The following is a 22745-nucleotide window of genomic DNA, read 5'->3' on the forward strand; positions in this document are numbered from 1 at the left end:
CTGATCATCTGTTTTTCATTGCCTTGCGAATTCTTACTCTTATCTGCACAAGTGTTTCGTCACATTTTCCTTTGTATGATTATTTTTGCACAAATTTTATCGCTTTCGTGAGAATGTCTTTGCAGATTTCCTGTCTCGTCGTAACTCTCTCGAGCAATTTTCCCTTTCCAGAACACTCCTAAAGCTTTTTAAAATGTTAGCTTTCCTTACAACAACATTACCGGTGTTGTTTCGCAGCCAATAACTGCATGAACAGCCGGTAGATTTTTGGAACTATCGAAACCCAGGTAAGATACGACGTTCCAAAATTAACGTACTTCTCGTTGTCAATCTTTAAGGAATATTTCCTTGAAGGCTTTTCACACAAAGATAATCAAAGATTCCACGACATACTTGCTTAATTGCAGCTATGAAGAGGCTGACATCCACTTGATATTCCATTCTTTCCTCATCGATAAAATTTATAAGTTGTCGAAAGGACACTAATGTAGTTTTTACTGCTTATTGTGTGAAAAGCCTTCAAGGAAATATTCCTTAAAGATTGACAACGAGAAGTACGTTAATTTTGGAACGTCGTATTTTACCTGGGTTTAGATAGTTCCAAAAATCTACCGGCTGTTCATGCAGTTATTGGCTGCGAAACAACACCGGTAGTGTTGTTGTAAGGAAAGCTAACATTTTAAAAAGCTTTAGGAGTGTTCTGGAAAGGGGAAATTGCTCGAGAGAGTTACGATGAGACAGGAAATCTGCAAAGACATTCTCACGAAAGCGATAAAATTTGTGCAAAAATAATCATACAAAGGGAAATGTGACGAAACACTTGTGCAGATAAGAGTAAGAATTCGCAAGGCAATGAAAAACAGATGATCAGAAGCTCTACAACCAGATCCATACTGGTTGACACAAGCATTTACTACTGGATACATTATCAAAAGAAGATTGTAAGAGAAGTTTCCTTTAAGCTTTGGTTAGACATACGATGGAAAGAATGATCTGGCCTACAGGTGGTATTAGTGTGGTTTATAGGAAAAAAATTTCTTTACATATTCTAATTTTGAACATACATTTGATAAATAAATAAGAAATGGCACGAAGAGGATATACAGAGAAAAACGTTTCTTAACGGCTTGAAGACAAAAATATCCGATCGTTAACGTTAAAAAAGCTGTGAATATCTGCAGAAAATACTGGAGTCAGCAAAATAATTCCAAAATTTTTTCACACAAATTATGTTCATCTTGTGCAGGGCCCCGCACACCCTCCGCTAAAAAACTGCAAGATCTGCAGCGCTCTAGTGATGAAATCGAAGAAAATTCCGTAACCAATGAGGACTAGGCCATGGGAAAAATTATGGTGAGGTGATCAGCTTAAAGCAGACGATGATGAGTGGAACTACATTTTCTTCTGGAGTTCCAGCAAAGGAGACAGTGATGAAGGATGAATGGATCCATATCATTTTCTATACAACGAAATTTTAATTTTGAATGACTTTTTTAACTAGCTAAAGATTTTTAGGCATCCTTTCACGCATTTTCTTTCACGCTTTTAGGCATTTTCTTTCAATTACCTTTAAAAGGCGATGACGTCATAAAATGATAATGACGTCATGAAAGAACGTTTAAAAGTAAGTATAATAGAAATTCAATACAACTTTTAAAAGCACTGAATGTGTGCAATTCGAATATGGAACATATTTGACAATGATAGTTGCGAGAAAACAATTAAAAAGGTTCAGAGTGAATTTTCTCCAAGTTGATGACGTCATCACAAAATTTGACTTCCGTTCAAGATATTTTTCATTTCATCTCAGATTTGAAATCTGCATAGTTAATTTAGTGCAGAAATGCAAAAAAAGTTGAGTTCGAGTCCTTGGCCGATTTTTAAAGATTTTTTATCATTTTTTTGATGACGTCATCAAAAACAGTAACTTCCGGTGATAATTTTTTTTGGCCCATCTTGGATTTGGAATCTCCATGGTCGATTTAGTAAGAATGTGAAATAAAATTTGAGGTTAGGCAGTTTGCTAGTTTTTTCTACAAAATTCCCTGTCTATACCAGAAAAGCCTCTTTTTATACAGTTTTAGCACCCCCCCCCCCACTTTTTTTAGACCCCTCACTTTTCTCAACGCTCCGCGGTGCCTGTACACACCTCTGAGGTCTGGAAAAAGTGCACACGAGGATCTTGAAACCTCTGAAAGTATCATAAACGTTTACCAATTAACTTGAACTTCGAGCTTCTTCGCCTCCCATTTCCAAAATTTACCTCGCACAAGATGCTCCCGGGCATGCTGAAATTCCTGATGCTTCCTTTGTCAAAAAGCATCCAACCAGACACGAAAACCCACCCCTATCCAGCCCAGCGACATTGTATTGATAATCACAACAAACTCTTTCTTCTGTAAAATGTTACCAAAAACATTGATGTACATGCAGAGAAAAGTATAAATGGTTTTGAAAGAAAACTTACAAATAGTACTTTTCTGGGCCGTTCTACAACTCCCACGAATTCGAGTCCCATAAGGTCCCATAGCATGTGGCCGTAGCTGCTTGTCACAAATAGACTACATTTGCCTCAATCTATTGCGTACCACTATCTCCAAGATGGAACTGGAAAAAGATATCTCCTGTTTACTTGCAAGCATCGATATAAAGTTTTGGGCATGACGAGTCATTCCTAAATTTGTATTTTCCATTTGGGACGTGCAAAGTCACCAATTTTAATCTGGTGGGACAGCATCTTACAGAGAATATTTAGATAACAAACGAAATAGGTTGTTCTTTAGCATACAATCTCTCTTGGGGAATAATTCTTTCTCAACGGTTGCAATTGGGTAAAAATAGCAAAACATACCTTAGAGCCACAAGGGACATTTTTTACCAATATACAATAAAGTAGGTGTGTACAATGCAGCTATTTGCTTCATATAATGCCTAAAACAAATCAATTTTTTAAGCTTTGCAATGGTTTTGTAGCGTGATTTAGGTGTGGGCTCCATTTTGTGCTATCGTGCTCTTTACCAGGCCTGAGAATGTAAAATCTTAAATGTATGTTGAAGAAGGCTACTTGTTGTTCAAGTAACACTGGCAAGGTAGGTAGTTGTAGGCCGTTAGCGGCGAATCGTGGATGGGGATGTTGCTACATCGATTAAGAATGCAGGCACCGCGAAGCGTTGAGAAAAGTTGGGGGTCCAAAAAAGTGGGGGGGGGGGCTAAAACCGTATAAAATGAGGCATTTCTGGTAGTTTGATACTTAATATTTGGCTTTTTTTGCAAAAAGTGGGGGGGGGGCTAAAGCCCCCCAAGCCCTCCTGCTCCGCGGTGCCTGGAATGACTCCTCCCCCTTCCCTAACAAACTGTTCTTACGGTACCTTTTGTTACTCAAATGGCAGTAGTTATTGCAAAGAATTTGTAGCAACTCCTCTTGCCGTGGCGTAAAGCAATAACGAAATGAAGGAACGTCAACAAATTTGAATAGAATCAACTTTCTGTTATTCAATTAGCAAAGCCTATATAATCATGTGTGCAAACGTTTGTCATATTGGAATGAACAAGAGAACTGATCGAAGAAAAGCTAGGTTGCTAATCAAAAATTTTCCTGTAAAATTGTGTCCGATAATAAATTATGGGTTTTTACACGTGAGAATTATATAGAAATAAAATGACATCCGTTTATATAAATGCCTATATACACGATATATATTCCATTAATTGTTTGCATGAATACCTGTATAAAATAATATGCTTTTGATAACAAATATGAATCATAATAGGGGGTACCAACATCCCCTCAAAACGCTTTCTCTATATGGAGAGCAATACGAATTGGTCCTACAATCGTTCACAAAATTGTGAAACAACATTGATTTGAAACAACATTGAAACAACAAAGCAATTCTGTTGTTGTGATTCTCGTAAGATGAGAATAGTAGATCTAAACTTCAGAAAGCCTTGCTTTGTGAGGGAAGGGAGATTGCAATTGATGCCAGTTACAAAGTTTTTTAAAGAGAACACCAGGAATCGAGGAAGCGGAGGGGGGCTGAGTGGGCTATAGCCCCCTAGTAATGTCCAAATTGTATCTAAAACCTTACAAAAAATCGTCATTGTTCTTGGTCTTTAGCATGTTTAGCCCCTGCCAGACATTTAAGCCCCTCTCAATCCGTTATATGCTCCGCAGTCATTGGAGAACATTGGAAAAGTACAATGGTGTTGGAAAAAATGGACAATGGTATCAATGCATTTTATGAAACATTGTCCTGAAAAAATGTTTCTGCATAATCTGTACAAAATGTCGTCTAGAGGGGAGAAGGGCAAAGGGTTAAGGTGCCTGGGGACATGGTGATAATGGGCCGCCAGTTGTAGCAATGACAACAGCCACGCCCAAATCCCCACCAAGATTTTTATTCCTTTCTCATAATGCTTTTCAAAGCTTGAGAATTGGACGTATTTAAAATTCAAAAAGTTAAAATTACTAGCGCGATTTATTCATATTATACATATTACATTTTCAAAAGCTTCATGGTATTAATATAATTTTGCTATGTTAAAAAAATACAAGATTACCTCGATTTGCAAGATCTACAGTCATAAAAAGTTGCAAAAGATACATTTTCTTGCTTACATTAAATGCAAATGTTTAATAGTTAAAACAACATAATTCTAGTTTATTTACACTTGAAAATTGCCAAAAGATTGACACAGAACATTTGAAAAAGACTTGAATTTTGAGGCAATTAAAAGGGGAAACAAGGCAAGCACCGACTTGCTTAGCACCCGATCAACAAGCCCCCACTTAGCACCCGATCCCCACCCCACTTCAATTCCTATCATTGGGAAGGAAATTTTGGTGGCTTTAAGCATACAATCCGGTCGAAATCGGAAAGGATAAATCTGTCAGATCAGGTATCCCTGCATTAAAACATGTTAGTTATTCATTTCAACACTGTTCCTGCGGTTAGTAAATAAAAGCTAGCAGATCTTGTTAAATTTAATTTGTCGTTTATTAAAAGCGTTTTCAGTCTACTGTTAAAATTCTCAAAATTTGGGGCTGGCCCCTCCAAACATATTCTAGCTATGAGGAGACTTTTTATAACCATCCATATAACTTTAGAAGTATAATTTTCTAACTATATCGCTCAATATAATTGCCTTTTATAGCTCCTCATTTCCTCACCAACATTATTCAAAGCCCTGACTTAAATCTATCTAGACATTTCGTAATTTTTCCGCACAACTTTTCATTCGCACGACTTGCTTTTAAGCAATATTCCAATAAGGCCGAATAGCAAAACGCATACTGTTCCTCGGTTTGAACGGCCAAGGCTCTTTGTCGGCGTATACGTTGTACGGTGCTCTGTATGTCAACAGTTCCGGTTGCGTCGAATTCTCGCAAACATACATCAGTTGTAATATACGTTCCAGTTCGCCCTATACCCGCGCTGCAGTGAACGATTAGCGGGCTTTCTTGTGAGACAAGACCTTTTTCTGGAGATGAGGTTGAATGTGAAGGTATTGATTCCCTGATGTCGTCCAAGTCTGTCGTCAAGTTCTGAAATGTCCGGACTTGGTTCATTACATCTAAAAGCTTGTCAGCAGATTCCGGAACGCCATAGTCAGGCCATGCAGTAAACTGAAAATGCGTGACTCTGTGTGGTGGGTTCCCCTAAAATTAAGACAGTATATAAGATCAAGAACGTGTATTACACAGGTCTGGCTGGCACCATAATTTATTCAAAAGACAGGGTAGGGATCTTACATCCTCGGCAATTACACAGTATTTGAAGTACACAGCTTCAAGTACACAGTATTTGAGAACAAAGTCCTCTCCCCTCTCTGGCGTCCAGCATGTTGTCGATATTTTGTCAATGTACTCTGAAATCTCCAATAGTTTCCCAGGGATCCTGACTTTGTAAAAAAATTCGATCAAGAATATTACCATCTATTTATAATACTCTAGACATGGGGGACGACGAAGCAAAAAAAGAGGAAGACAAAGAATTTTTATAATTTATGTAACAAACATAGACAATCAATATTTAGAGATATTTATCAAATAAAGATACGGTCCTGAATCTACGGCCGTTGTTGCGACTGCAGTTTTCAAACCTATGGAAATCATTTTTCAACGTTTGCAGAAAGGGCCCTTAATCTTTTTCTTTTACTCTGCATATCAGACACTTGCTTCTGATCACAAGACTGATATACGACCTTGAAGCTTCCAGCCGACTACAATAGTTTTAAGTAAAAATAAGTATGGCGCTGTTGGGACTATTTCTGAAAAACCATCTAATTTAGGTTGCCAAAGCTTCAATAATGTGCCGTATACAGATACAAAAATTTTGGACGCTTCTCCATATTATTCCCCTGTTGTCACAAACATGACATGTTCATGCCAATGATAAAAGTACTCAAGACATAAAGATATCTAAAAACCAACTTACGACGCAAAAAAGATGAATGCTTACAATTGTTCTTTACAAAAATTGCGTTCAGTATTTAACTGATCCTCTGGTTTGGGTCAGTTAAATTAAATTCCAGCTTTTCAGGCGTCCATGCCAATTGAACATAATTTCTGAAGTCAATGAAAACTGTGTCTATAAAATTCATTATGTACGAGATGATCACATAGAACTAAACATTATTTCTATTGAAATATTCAATTTTTTTCAATATCAATTTGGACACAATATCAATTTAACAGGTTTCACAAGCTCCTTACTTCCTAAGCGCAACAAGAACACGAGGCATTCACGAGGAAACATGTGACGTCAACGAAGAAAGAAGTTTAACAGTTTTACGAAAGTTTTACGTAGAAAGGGAGTGATCAATAAGTAGTTATTATAAGGTTTCATGTTTTGACAGGAAACACTTGCATCGGTGGATTGTTGTTGATCGATGAATTGACGTCATGATTATTATGCTTCACCCGAGAAGCTTCTAGGATGAGAACCGTGAAAGGGTCATTAAATCGAAAAACGCGTATAATACAAGCTGGTTGATACATAGTTGAAGGAAATCTTCAGCGGAGGTCGTTGGAATTGCGGGAATGAATAATACTTTGCACAGTTAAGTTTCCAATCGAAAATTAAAGATTAAAGCCTCGTGATTTAGTCAACTACGCAAATACAGAATTTTCAATGGGGACATGACACCCTTGCGGCTTCACGGCCTCGGTCATATTTTCAATCGCGGCTTTGGGTTCCGCATATTTTTTGTGCACACTGCAGCTTACGTCTTTCATTCGGAGTTTCAAGCGGTTTGTGGTTCCTGTATTGCAATTTCGGCGTTTCTATAGTGCAAAATTAAAATTCTTAGGATGACGGTAAGAAGAAACTGGTCAACGGATATTTTGTGTGCATGCAAATAATAAAAGCCGCAGTCTACGTCTTTAGACCTGGGGCGCAGTGGCCAAGGAGTGGCAAGAGGGCTCAAGCCTCCCAAAACATTGAATTGGACGGAAAATTTCTAAAATTTTGCCACATTTTTGGCATTCATGGACAAAAATTTAGCTCTAGCCCCAAATACTCAACTCTCATCGCACTTCAGTGTTAACTCTTGAAAATTGTTTCCAATCCACTGAATTGATAGTGGGATGGTACATTATTATGTTATCGATAAACTGGACAGAAGAAATCAGCCAGGCCCTGGCACAAGAGTTGGCTCCATGATTTGATCTTGTTTTACTGTAGATCTGATTAAATTAACCAACTACCGACATAATAGCTCTAGTGATTAGAAACTCTTCTCAATTTCTCAAAAAAAGTTGATAGAAAAAATATCCAACAACAAAAGGACATCATGCCTTAAACGCTGAAGCAGTTCAAAATACGAAATAATCTTAAAGAAAAACGAAAAGGTCATCTGCCTCCCCATCTAATTCGTAATCTTAGGAAGTATCAATTGTTTTTGGTTTATGTTATGCAATAATCAATATTAAAGTCCATCCAATCTCTGTTTGAATCAAAACCGTGTCTTCGGGTTTTGCCTTTCATTCATAGTCAATGTAACGAAAGTGTAACTAAAAAGATGGGATCTCGGGAGTTCAATGAACACAGTCTCAAGGAAACAGCAAACCAGGTGCATACGCTTTCACGTTTCTACGTCATTAAACTCGACAATATGAGATGACGTGGATACCAAACGTGGCAGGGCAGCAACAGCCGTCGTGTTAGCGCACAAAATCTGTTTCGTTGCATAGCTAATTGGATGCCAAGCAGTTTCAAAGTGCGACCACATGAATTTTTACGTCCGTCAAAACAAGATGCTTATTACGAGGCGTGCTGCTTTGGCCCATTTCACTGTTTCATGCCTGAAAACTAATGAACAATAAACGTACGAAGCCAAGGATGAATCTTGAAAATCTGCACTGTATGTGGTTTGGGCTGCGTGAGGATGACGGTGATTTTACGTCAAGAAAACCAATACGCACACGGCACTACACGGCACATGTTTATCATAACGCATGATACTTTTTTAAAATGCGTAACAAGATAAAAAAAATGGATAGGGCAACCTAAACGTGACGTCCTCGTCAGATGTCGCGAAGGAAAATTAAGCATCCTTATGTCAATAAGACTGGCCTTCATATCGTTTGGTAAATGTGATATTTCAGGGAAAAAAATTAAAATTGAGACAAAGTTGTTGGATTGTCAAAATTTGGCAAGCACTTGGGGTTTGATCCTTTTTAGAAAACATTTTCATGCAACTGAAATGACATAACATTAAACAAAGTATCGTATTTGACGAGGGGCGTTGTGGCTTCTAGAAGAGGGCCGGGAGAAAATAATAATAAGGGGGCCCGCTCTTTTGTATGACATCTTCAATCATAAACCACAGGCCGCCAAAAATGAAACGTACCTGGAAAGCATGCACCAGCGAAAAGTTATATAGACGCCAGTTTTATAGACGAAAAATTTTATTTGTTGGGATGTATCCCCTTTTCTCTAACCATAGTCTCTTTAAGACTGCAAAAAATGTGGAACAAATCTAATGCTGTAATGTACAAACACAAACGCGACAGAACACTTACGTGCACTGCAACATAGGGAGCAAAAATTGTTTGCGGGCATGCCCTTTAAATTAGCTTGGAGTACATTTCAGAATGTTTTTTGCAGTCGTTTACCACGTTCTACAATTTTTAGGCATACATTTTGCGTTTCGTTAAAATCCAGTTCTTAAATTGGAACTCATTGCTTTAAGAGGCCCCCTAGACCTCGAGGCCCTGGGGCAGTTTGCCCGCTCCTTGTCCCCCTCTCCGCGGCCCTGTGTATATTCCACGCATTTCTTTCACAAGGGTCTGCTTGTATATGTTGACTTCCTCTAATTCCGAATGTAAATGAGGGGTTTTTTCACCAAGGATTTTGATCAAATCAAATATTTTCCAGGTTTTTACAAATTCATTTTAAAGGGGCCCACCGGGAGGAAATTTTGCGGTGTCCCGCCTAGCCACAACGCTCCCGTATTGACTAAACTAACAGTACATTTCTTTCTTCACACTATAACGAAAAAATTCTCAAGTTTTCAATCAATGTACTGAAAAAATTTAATTGTAGTATTTTATACAAGATATTTTGGCTTTTTTCTCTCCCCAATGCAAAAAATAAGAATGTATGTACCAGGACAAAAGTATTGCAACACCAAAATGAAAATGGCGTCGAAAAAAATCATGCTAAACCAGTAGTCAAATTCTTTGAAATTTATTGACGATTTCGAAATACCTAAAATTACAATATTAACGTAAAAAATTATACAATTACAAGAAAAAATATCTGCCGTGGTAAAATCAAAATATTAACAGGATAAGGAGCTATATGTAGTAGCTGTGATAAAGCTTTGTGTAACTGGTCTTTTAATTCAAAGATTTCGAGACTTTTTACAGAAAATGAAAGCAAAATAGCTAGAGATCAAGAAACAGCAAATGAAGTCAATATTCCCGACTCCTTTAGCCCCGAAATTTTCCAACTCAAATTTGGGAATTCTTTTGAGTACAGTTAGGCCCATATAAATTGGTAGATCGTCAACTAGCGACGAGCGAGTTCATGCAGTGAAATGTGTCAAAATAATGCAAAAGACCCTCTTTGGTGGAATCAAATCAATCCTAGTGAAATGAGGAAGGCAGTCCTTTTCATAAAAAACAATACATCCCCCTTACAAGGCCATTTTTACTCAAATTTACCTGGAAATCTGCCAACTCTATGTCCTTCCTCGGTCATCACAAAGACCTAACTTTAAAATAAGCAAAAATTTCTTGTTGCCAATGAAAATGATCTGATTTGAAATCCACAAGGTTCTCTAAGGTCCAACCAAGAACTGAGAGTTTATAGAGAATGAAGGAGAATCCAAGTGCATTTCATCAACAAATTTTGTGCATCAATTTCAAAACAATTTTCCGCACTTATCAGAGCAAGAAGCACCTCCACAAAATATTTGTTTAATTAAAAGTTACTTGAATTATTGATTTAAAATTTTCAAAAATTAAAATGGAATATTCGATTAAACTGATTAAACAATAGCTTAATCGGACAACAACAACAATTGTTGCATGATCCGCCATTAATCGCCTTCGCAGGTGTTGCAATACTTTTGTCCTGGCAGTATACTCGTTGGAACGAGAAACATTTTGACGTATGTAAAATTTATGTAAAATGACCATAACCAATAACTCTTGACAATTAACTTCTTCTTTGCTGGATTTGCTATTGTCAGTAGGCTACGAAGAACATCCGGGTGCTGAATGAACCCACCTCGAACAAAACACTTCCTACACTAGATTCCTACCTTATAAGGTAGCAGCGAATCAAATTTTTCCGCTTGAAACGATCTCAAATTCCCATCAGCAATAAAGTTCCTTCCTTGTTTTTGGTTGACACTGATGTGGGAAGTTTCGTGTGGTAAACGGTAAAAACTGATGTTCTCATTTCTAGCACACACTATTTTAAGAAAACCTAATTTTTTGCGGAGTCTTAATATTCTTAGCTTTTTCAGCCCAAGATTCTTCTTAAATTATTCTTTAGCAACACAAGATGTAAATTCGCCATATAGCTAACATATTACATTTGTTTTGCTTTCGAAAAAACTCGAATAAACAAAAAATTACTTGGTGTTAAAGCTTGAGCCTTTGATAATAACTTGAGCCTTTGATAATAATAACTTGATAACTTGAGCCTTTGACAAGCTTGAGCCTTTGATAAGCTTGAGCCTTTGATAATAATAAAAATTTAAGCAATTTTGAGTCCAAGTCTTAATATTTATATAGACTTTATTCTTGTAAAAAATATGTACATAGTGCCCATAGGCTACCAAAATATATTAAACGAAGTAACAGAGTTGGTCTCCCCCTGTTTTTCTTTCTGGTAACTTTTTTATTGCCACGACAATTTTTGAGAAAATAATATGCATACACAAATACTCGTTAATTGAGGGCTGCATCAAGCAAAATTGTATCTTGGGAAGCGAAACTGGAGAGGTCAAAATGATTATAAACTTCCGCGCATTTTTAGCTCCAATCTGACGCAAAGCAACCCTTCTCGTTACTATTACTCTAGAAATAATTTAATATGGACCCAATAACTTTAATAAAATATTCTCGTAAGAATTTCTCAGCTACCCCAGCTGATTTTGCAATATTCGTACCCTAGGTGCCAGAGCCTCAGACAGTCAAAGGATGAAGAACGGGGGAAAGGAAATGCGAAGGAGAATTGAAGAGGAAAGGGGAGAGACTCTCCCTTTTACTATTCCAATCTCCTTCGCAATTCCTTCCCCCGTTCTTCATCCTTTGACTCTCTGAGGCTCTGGCACCCAGGGTACAAAATTCGTAATGATTACTGCAGCGGTTTCTAAACAACAAGATTTCTTCCGCTGTAAAGTACAGCAATCCATCTTGCTACTCTATGTGTGTAGAAATCACCTTCCCGTTTCTCTTCTACCTTTATCAAACACAAAGTCCAAATATGGCGATCATGGGGATCTATTCTTCAATAACACAACATTTACCCTCACTAACCATTAAAGGCCCTGGTGAATAATGAATATCATCAGAACTCTGAAGGGGTTGTCAACTCAAAAGAATTTTCTAGCTATCTTTGCTAAAAAGGCCCTGGCTACATAGAAAAGCACCAATAAGCAGGGGGGTAGCTAGCGGGGACTGTAGGGCGTGTAACACTCCGCAATTCTTCATGGATTCGTCGGCAAATCTTCTGTTTGTCTATAAAACCCTTAATTTTTTGGTAAAATCAGCTATAAGTAGGTGAAATAGTACCTAAATTCATCTTAATCTGTGTCTTTGTCGGTAAATTTTTCTATTATATGACCCTCCACCCCCCTAGTCTGAAGGTCAAGCGACGCCACTGCTAATAAGGTATTGTGTTTTCAAGCGAAACAGTTCTGAATGTGAGATGAAAGCAATCCGACAGCGACACCAAACAGAGACTCGTCGGTGAATACCAATAAGAGCAGGGATGTAGTGGTAGGGGGCTCTAGGGGGCTCAGCCCCCTTGGTAAAATTTTCGAAAAAAGTGGGGGAGCAGCCCTCCATCCTTTGTGCTTGGATATAACGAAGAGTCATGTAACGCAAAGAAAGCTGTGAAGAATTGTTACTTCACCGCAGGTCAGCTATTGACGATTAAACCAGAAAAAGAAAAGAGAACAACTGAAAGATTTAAAGCATTGCAAGCTTTATATGCATGAAAACATACACAAAGTATGACAAATATAGATAGAAAATTCCCGTTTTGTTAACACACGAGAAAATGTGTCAATTCAAAATCCAATCAATGGGTCATTAATTTTTAAAAGAAAGTGCACCCTTATCGATGCTATAAATATTCTAAATGCTTTTTCTGGCCATTCTTAAGGCTGAAATACACTCAGTGTTCAAATGGATTCAATAGAATGAACGGTCCATTTAAATGAAAAATGTCTCCGTTTACACTCGTCCATTAAATTGAATCAGTTTTTTAAAGCATCCCCTCCTTTCATCATGGACTCCAATGAGGTATGTGATGTTGCTTTCACCATGATTGCAATTGTTTATAAAAAAACGAAAACGTATGTGCAAACAATTAAATAGGCAACAAAAACCCGTCTAGGTTAAGCCCTGGTTGACCCGAAGAAATGAGCTAGGAGTTGTATACACGCTTTTTGCAAGAATTTCGTCTGGAAAAAGTGTCGAATATCAAAGGTTCTTGAGAATGTTTTGCGTACATATCGATGAGCTCTTACAACTTGTTGAATTTGATATTAAAAAATCAACACCAGACTGCGAGAGGCAATACCAGCAAAGATAAAATTCTCAGCAAGGCTAAGCAAGGCTCGTTAATTTTGCATCTCAATTTCACTTTGTCAAAACAGCTATTTTGACATCCAATTTTGCGTTTACACTGTCTATTTTCCAGCTATCCATTTAATTGAATCCATTTAAATGCATAGTTTATTTCACCCTTTAGAATCTCAAATCTCAAACTTTTTCTCGCTGCCATCCATGGTAGCGGTTTTCACCCCTGAGCAATAAACATAAATATCTTGCCTCCACACTTGCAATGAAGTTCCCCCCTTCTCATGGTATCAATGTTCTTATCTTAGCTGCCGCTCAAACCATCAATGTACCTGGCTGCTCAACCAATAATCGGAAAAAACATCAACCCACGTCATGTTCAAATTGCAATTATTACATGACAAGAACAACTTAAAAATTTCATGGAGCCCCCCTTGTTAAAATTTTGCGACTACATCCCTGAATAAGAGGCCAATAAAACAATGGCAAAATTTCGTCAAATGGTTTCAAATCTTTGCAATCCTATAATCTTCATGCTTTAATCGAAAATGCTGATTCCACTAAGAGATTCGATACAAATACCTTAAAAGTGTTTGAGAAAGGCAACCATTGATCACTTTATGAGTGAAAAAAAGTAACACATTGCTTTAAGAAAACAAAGGTAGAAATCTTCGCCTTGAATTGTAAAAAGTCCACTAATATAGCTGATGAAAGAAGCAGATAAGTATGCAAGAGAGAGGAAATTTCAGAAATTATAGGAAACACTTTTCTTGCTAGGTCAAATCATTCTGTTATATAAGTTTATGTATAATTTCAAAGAAAAACATTGTACTAGTTGTACTGAGGCACTACTTCGGTGGTTTATCGGCGAAATTCTGACAATTTTGCTTCAAAAATCGAAACTGACATGATAAGAATTTGACTTCATAAAAAATTCATGAAAAAATTAAACGGAGTACAGCAATATTTAGACCACTTTAAGACAAAGTTTTATCTGAATCGATATAAATGAAGGAAAAAATCACAGTTGCCAAACTCAACAAGCATACCTACATCTTCTAACATATTAAACACCTAAGTTTAGATTGACTATCTTTATTTAAAGCTCAAACATCTGGCCTGGTATCATCAAGCGTTGACGGTCGACTCAAAGTCATTTTCTATAATAATACCATAATTTTTTCCCAGCCTCGATATCATTAAGAAATTATCGCTTTGAACTTGAAAATACTCTTCAAGTATTCTTAATATTTTTCATTTCTTATATGGTTTAGAGGAGCATCGCACACCCTAAAATAGAAACCGCACTTTTTGAAAAGGCGATAAACATCAGTCATGCGATTCTCTGTTATGGACATGGTGAAACAGGCATCTTCTGACAATCTACACACAAATATGCGAGTTGAGGCTGAGCAATATTCTTATATATAATATTCATAAAAGTTGGGTGATTGCCTGAATATTTTTATATCCGAGATGGCCTATTTTTAATCAGCTCAGGAGAGCTACTTTTTGTTGTTGAACAGAAATCAAACAAAGTGTGCCGTGAATACCCGACTCTCTCACAAATCCATTTGATGGGATCTATACATGTACATTAGAAAAGGGACTTTGTGGAAAATAAAGAAAACGGAAAGCATAAAACTAGCAAAATAAAATTTCATTTGTAGCCTAAATACGAGGGTTTTATTGCCAACGTGGTCTTCACAATAGTTGTAAGCACCATATTGTTTTAATTTGCAGCCAGTATTGGTCAATTTTTCAAAAATAAACATCACAAACAAAACGGAAACTTCAAATGATGTTGAAAACTCACCTCTTTCGACTGCACCTCTAACTTTCTAACTATGTAGTCAGTAGACTCTACAACCCCCAAATTCTGCACTGTTATTGATTCAAATCTGGTCGACTTCTTCTCTTCAGGCCAATACCGAAAGCACTTTTCTCTTCCGCGCTCAAAACATCTATTAAAAAGGATATGATACAATAATAAACATTGGTACAATATTAAGCAATCCACAAAAGTGTTATAAACTATAGAAACGTCAATGTTTCTGAAAATTTACATAACCTTTGAAATTATTTGCATTTTTCAATAGATATCTTCAAAACAGAGGGTGTTGTCACCTCGATTAACTTAACTACTGAGAGAGCCTCCTTGAGAAATTTCCTGTATACAGTTCCCCTTTTATCGTAAGTATAAATTGAATTTAGAATCTATCGTATCTCCAATGTAATTTCCTTGTTATATTTAGCTAGATTTGTATATTTTTTATATTTTTGTTCCATTTGTATTAGAAATATCTGTTTAATTTGAATTGTTGGAATTGTATATAGTGGAATTTTTAGAATATGAAATTGAAACTGAAAAAAGTAACCGACAATATTAACAGTTTCCCAGTCGATTAGCATCGTTAATCATTAACCGTCGTTTGATCAATTGCAGTGAGAATTGAGTTACAATATTCTAATACCTCCATTTTACTTTTACTCGACGTCTTTACTGGGGGAGGGAAAGGCACAGAGAAAAGGAACTGGCTGCCTTATAATACTATGCTGTTGGTAAGGATAAGTGTCTTCTTAAACAGGCCTAAAATAGACATAAAATGAAATTCAGTTTTACCACTGACCCATCCCTACCCTAACCTACATATTTCCCGACATAGCTCCTACTGCCCTCTACCAAAGCTTCCCCTCCCTCTACCAGCAATACAACTCTCAAACAAATAATACCTAATGGTGAACATATATCTCAATAATATGGGAAATTTTACATTCAGTACCAACAGATAATAATGAGCCATGCATTGCATTTTTCTAAACAATTGAAAATAGATAATAAATTCACCTTGAAAGCATAAGAACGACATTTGGCTTTTGCTCTAAAACCATCCTCCAGAAATCAAAAGCTGTGTTTGGTAAAGGACCTTTGAAAATTAAAAAAAAATTCATGCGTGAAAGGCACAATGAAAATTCATTCAAAAAATACCCGCTTTCCAGCTCTCCCGAAATGTCCAGCCTTTGAAAGCATCACCAAATGTTATGCTTTGGATTACAATAGACATCGTCAAAATCATAAAAAATTACTCATGTAACAGCATAAATTACACATTTTTACTATGTAAGGACTGCGAAATATTCATAAAAATTAAGCATGTTTGTGAAATAATAAAAGGTTACGCTCTGGTGTGTCAGAAAGAACGGTTCAAAATTGCAACTTGGAGATTCAGGCTCACTAGCTACGATCATTACCCAACTTTCTGCGTAGAAATGTACCCGTACGGCATCAAGCAATGTATGATAGACCGGTTGCTTCAGTAGAAGATTATAAAAAGCGGACCAAGAATATTTTTGAATAAATTAAGTTCAATTTCTTTGTAGTTTTATTATCTTTCTTCGAATTGAAAAGACGGTGCTTATGCTAGCCATAAATAATAAAACTACAAACTCTGCCAAAGCGAAATTCAAACTCTGGGATTTTAATGCAAGAAAACTAAATGTACGAAAACTACATTTATACGGCACTTCCATCAATTGAAGCAACAGACCAAAAAAACTCTTTTAGAATTTTGTGGATGTGTTAATATCAACAAATTGGCAAGACAAGTAAATCTGTAAAATATTTATAAATCACTTCAAAATAAAGGCAAATCAAGCTGACGCTGCATTCTTTATTTCAGATTGCAAATTCTAATTAGAAAAGAGAAACATTTCCTAATTATTTCTATTACTGAAGTATCACTACTATTTTATTGAATGAGGAAGTTTAGAAAAACCAGCTTAAACGGCAGTCTGTTCTTTCGAAATTAATCAAAATGCATAGGCATGAATATCATAATGACCTGATACTATCTTACATTAGCATGTCATCTTACATCCTTAACTAATATTTACTAATATTAACTCATTTACTAATATATTTGACTATTCATTTATTTGATCATCGCCTTCTTGTCTACACAAGTAATTACAATATTGAAAAAATATCATAATACATTCACAGATGAAAATATTTAGTAATTTTCAATACCTTGTGTACATATATACGCATTTTGACAGTTGTGGCCGTCTACAAAACTTGCATTGATGTAATCAGTGAACTACAAGACAAAAATGCTTCTTACAACAACAAATTAAAAACAAAGAATGATAAAATCAGTCCACAAATGTGCAAAATTGATAAATATCCTGTCCGCGTTTCCAGCAGAATCTGGCGGTAATTTATGCAACCCTGTAAAATTATACAACCCTCTAAAATTATGCAACCCTCTAAAATTATGCAATCAGCTGGAAATAAACACAGAATTGCCAAGAAAGATGTCGTGTGTAGTATAGTACCACAGGCTAATCTTCACTTAGATTTGAAAAAGTTCAACCAATCTCTCGATTTTTATCAGGCCTTTTGCGTTGCTTTCTAGAATTTGTTTCATTTCTGGAAGGTGTCATTTGAATTTTTCGCATTGATTTAAATGTTCTATGTTTTCTTCATGGAATCCACACCTTCTGCAACTGATACTATCATATTTTCTTTTGTAGCTAGCTTTTAAATCGGTCATGTTAAGTTTCAATTTTAGTAACGTTGGTCCTTTTTTATGTTTTATATATTCTTCTATTCCAAAATTGCCTTTTTCAATGAACCTCGTTTTTTTATCGCTATTCTTAACCTGCTTCTCTATCCTCTTTATAATTTTGCTTTTTACTATTTTTTTCCAATCTTTCCTTGATAGATCTGAAATTTGTTTTTCTGAGTGTTGTTTATTTAGTTCAATCAAGTCATTCATTATTTCATCATACCAGCAATTTCTTAGGTTCAGGTGCTTTTGTTCTTGGTATACTTGTTTTGTTAAACGTGTTTCTTTCATGTTTATCAGCTTATGTAGGTACAAAAGTCTTCTTAGTTTTATTCGATAAACCATTGGCATAAGTCAATATTCATATAGTACTCCTTGATAGGGTGTTGATTTTGGTATTAAGGTGGTTAGGGTTATCGCATCTTTTTGTATATTTTCAAGGATTTTTAAATTTTTTTTGTTCGTATTAGTCCATGTTTCATACCCATATAAGATTTTAGGGATAAGTACACTTTCAATCAGTTTTATGCTTATTTCCATGCTTTGTTTTTTGAATGCTGGTTGGCTGATTAAGAATTTTATTTCATTAATGATTGCCATTGCTGAATTTTTCCAGCTATTAATGCATTCCTCTACTGTTACTCTGTTATTTTTTATATTATAGGTATTTATATTTGCTCGCCTCTTTTTGGGTTGCCTCATTTTGCTTTAGTTTCCAACCTTGATCTTTATTCTGTTTGTTTTTAAAATTCATTATTTCTATTCTTTCACTGTTATCAAGGTTAAAGTTTAGCAAATTTTGTTTTTGAAATTCTTCTGCTATGTTCAACATTTGTTGCATTTTCTCTACTGAAATAGATGCAAACATAATATCATCTTGATACAAAAGAGGTGGGATAACCATCCTTCCATATCGTATTCCTAGTCTCTTTTTTAATATAGGTTCTATTCCTTTATCAATGTGATTTGCACATATCAGGGCTGCTAATATTGTGCCTTGCATAAGATTCTCGCTTATTTCAATGTCCTGAGTTATTCCACATGGTGTATTCATTTGCACACAGCCTTCTTTGTTCAATCCATAGACTTTAAACTCGTCATGCACTATTGTATCTACGCCCTGTTTGGTTTCAGTGCATATTTCTTCGTGGATTTTCATGCAAGATTTCAATGATTTTAATGCATAAATTATTTTCATAAACTAGACCCAGCCCTCCCTTTGGATGGACAGGATATTAATCAACATTGTAGACTGTGGTAGCATTTGTAAACTGAGGGGCAGGCTATCGTAATTGGCTTCTGATATCTGGCAACGCAAAAATTAAATCAAGAAATCTAGCAGCATGGTGAAACAAGAAATATTTCGACGAATTTCGTCACATCATCACTCACATCATCTTCACCAATCACTTTGAGCTTGACTCTCGAATGGTCGTAACAGAGTACATCTCTGTATCTATTTTTATTAAAGTTGAAAGGGTGCCTGAAAGAGAAAATAAAAACAAAGTTGGAAGTTGATGCTTATGATGTACTGGATGTAAGGTCTTGCTCTTTGCTTCAGATAACTTTTCTGAGTGAGGAGATTAATATCATTAATGGCTCTGGTAATAGTTTGACAGTCACCAAGCAAGGATTTTTGACAACAGTTGCATAATGATTGAGGGATAGAATACAACAGCATGCCACTTCCAACATAAGAAACACCCCCCCCCCAAATTACAGTCTAGCCCCCCCCCCCAAAAAAAATTACAGTCTCCCGGGTCTTATTGGTTTATAAAATTTATAATAGTTGTGATTCTGCTTTTGGGCAATATTTGTTCGAAAAACGAAATTGTACCATTGAGTATATAATGGCGACATGCTTCGAATAATTGGCCGAGCCCAATCGTTGTTCTATCTAGCAGTTTTGGGATCTATCTACATTGAAAATGAAAACAATACTATTGTGTAAACAAAAAAGGGTTGGCTTCCATTCTTGGATTTCATATTTTTCCCTATAGGCAAGCAGCACTGATCCGGGAACCTTTACAGTCATGTACTCGCGTTTCTAATTGGCCTATTTCGATCCACAGCTGGGTATCTATCTTAGTGAAATGAAAAACTTTTGAATGTCTTAAAATACTTGCTTTTTTTCAATACTATTCGTAAAGGCAAGCGACAGATACTAAAGCCCTGGCAAAACGACTAAACATTTCACTAAACATTTCACTCAACTTTTGTTTAGCCAAAAGTTTAATGAAAAGTTTAGTCGTTTTGCCACCCTGTTTAGTGTTGTTCAGTCGTGTTGAGTGTTGTTGAGCAAAGTTTGATCCTGGTAAAAAATGTTTAGCGTTGTTTAGTGTTGTCTAGCAAATGTTTAGTCGTTTTGCCACCAATTAAACATTTGTTGTGATCGCGCAGGCGCACTAGCTGTGGAAATCAGAAGGTTTTCGTCAGTTTTCGTTGGTTTTCCTGTCTCTACGTGACCCAAAAAACCTTTATGAGACATCTGCATATCTCTTTGTACGCCACTGTGTCTTCTTCAACAGTCAACTTTCTGGTCAATGTGCTAAACAGTCTTTTCTTTCCCCGTTGCTTCATCCAGTTTATATTTTTATCCACTACTTGTACATGTAACAAAATAAACCAAAAGCAAATTCCTATGCAAGATCCAACAGCGTCATAGACAGCTCGCAGTTCAACAAAGTTGAGTGAAGTTTAGTGAAAAGTTTTGCCACTCTTGTTAAACTTCGCTTAACTTCACTACACTTAACTTCACTTAACTTCGCTTAACAACAAAAGTTGAGTGAAATGTTTAGTAAAATGTTTAGTGAAATGTTTAGTCGTTTTGCCAGGGCTCAAAGGAGCTTTAGCCAGCTTTCAATAAAAAATTGATCAATCAGTGAATGTGAATCTACTCACACGCTTATTGATTGGCTCATATTGATTGACAGATTGTTTAGGCCATTTCTACATATGTCGATTGCCCTTAAATTTGGTACCGCCAAAAAAGTTTGTAAATTTGCATATGCGATGAACGATAGATAGGGATTTGGAAGATCTGACACTAGATATTAGCAAATAGTATCTTGAACTCATTGCTACTAGTCTGAGCAATGCATGATACAGCTGAAGTAACATCAAGGACGAAAATAGTCGGCAAGCCCATAGCCAAGGGGTGGCATGGGGTGGCAATGCCACCCCTGGAGCAAGAGAATTGTTTATTTGGATCTCTTATTATCCATATATTACCCATATATTATGCTTATTGGGGCTTCTTAAGATGGTGCCTGGCGCTCAAAAAAGCTTTCGCTGCTAAGCAAAACTTAAAAAAAAGACTTGTTGAAACGTCTGCCTGCAACAAGTCTGGGGATTTGCCACCCCTACTCCACAGGCCTGGCTACGGGCTTGATAGTCGGCCAAACAAATAAGCTTTCTGTAATTAAAGAGACAGAACACAGAAGTGTCTAAAACATCCTTGAAGCATATGTATCTTGTGAAGCATATGTATCTTGTGAAGCATATGTATCTTGTGAAGCATATGTATCTTGTGAAGCATTCATTCTATGGTAGGCCATGTTAATGCGACCCCATCTGAATACAAGGTCTATTAACTCGCGTTTACATCAGCAGGGTGTTCGAGCCAACACTGTTTGAGAATCATGATTAGAGCGAATAAGGAAAGACAATCATTAGAATATGCATATAATACAGGATTTCGTCTCAAACATGAAAGATTAAGCATTCATATCCAACTGTTTTGAACTAATTGTAATCGACACACTGGTGATGCTAATCTTGGAATTAACAGAAAATTGACGTTTCATCAACCTGCAGTAGACAGATCCGTGAAGGAAATTTCCATTTTGAAGCCAGAAATAGCGATAAAGCCGTTCATGGTCGAGGGAAAGTGCTACCGAGTGGCAAATTGAACGGGGATTTCAAACTGAAAATATGACAAATGTACGAGAAACAAGACATTACATGTGGGAGGACAATGATAGATTGCATATATCGTAGCCTTTCCAGCTGGAAACCAGTCGATCAGAGAGTAAAAGTCTAAGCCTTTGCTATGGTGGGTACTACGACTGTATAACGCAATGTGTTGCCTCTCTCAAACATATTGATCTCTCTAGACATATTGTCTAGTTTTAGAGATTTCTGTTCGCTTAGCCTGAAAGTTACTTAAAAACCGAAGTACTTGGAGATCCTGAAGGATTTTAACCACATAAAGTGATAGATACTTTCATATTACACTGAGGAATATAAATTCAAATTTATATCATATCTTTTATTAGGTAGAGACTTTCTTAGAAAAAGTTACAGAATATAGATTTATGTAAAGAAGAATATTTATAATTCGAGGAAAGAAGCATCCTTATAGCATGGAGGCTCGTTATTGATATGCTATGCTATGTTTGCTTGAGGTTACTAGTGGCGGGTTTTGACAAAAGGAAAGAAATCTACTTGCCGTTGTATTAGGGTGTTTTGCCATTCAGAGGTGTTCGTCATTCAGAGGTTACTGTCATTCGGAGATGTCTATCATTCAGAGGTGTCCGTCTATCTGAAGTGTCCGTTTTTCATAGCAATCTAACAATATGTGATGTTCGTTATTCATTATTGCCCGTCATTCTGAGATTATCGTTTGTATAGGTAGGTGCCCGTTATTCTAAAGTGTCCGTTACTAAAAGGTGTCCGTCATTCTAAGGTGTCCGTTGATAGGTGTCAGGTGCCAGTTCTTTATATGTAACCGTCATTCTGTGGTGTCTTATAGTGGAGACTTCACTTCGTTGCACAAACCAGGCTGGTGGCTAACAGATAAGTTTCTTATAACAAGATGTGTTAGCAGGTTGTTTGGAATTAATTGCAGGCTCATTGAATGAGTTGTCAAGCCAGGAAATTCATTTTAGATGATTCCAAGAACGCTT

At 36.4% G+C, this 22745-nt stretch overlaps 1 protein-coding gene across 2 annotated transcripts in view; it reads right to left on the reverse strand.

The window, feature by feature from the left end:
- Positions 1-3335: 3335 nt before the first annotated feature.
- Positions 3336-22745, reverse strand: part of LOC135687251 (tyrosine-protein phosphatase non-receptor type 9) — a 30364-nt gene continuing 10954 nt past the window's right edge. The window contains exons 8-12 of one of the 2 annotated variants that reach the window (XM_065203771.2): positions 19231-19321; positions 17298-17367; positions 16116-16194; positions 15084-15231; positions 3336-5659 (exon numbers count right to left, since the gene is read on the reverse strand). In XM_065203771.2, coding sequence (XP_065059843.2) covers positions 5180-5659; positions 15084-15231; positions 16116-16194; positions 17298-17367; positions 19231-19321 — 868 coding nt within the window. In that variant the 3' untranslated portion in view covers positions 3336-5179. The remainder of the gene's footprint in view (positions 5660-15083; positions 15232-16115; positions 16195-17297; positions 17368-19230; positions 19322-22745) is intronic. The other variant, XM_065203770.2, reaches the window with a different exon arrangement.

The sequence above is a fragment of the Rhopilema esculentum genome, chromosome 20 (assembly GCF_057945365.1).
Source record: "Rhopilema esculentum isolate cy_ngs chromosome 20, ASM5794536v1, whole genome shotgun sequence".
In the NCBI taxonomy this organism is placed as follows: domain Eukaryota; kingdom Metazoa; phylum Cnidaria; class Scyphozoa; order Rhizostomeae; family Rhizostomatidae; genus Rhopilema; species Rhopilema esculentum.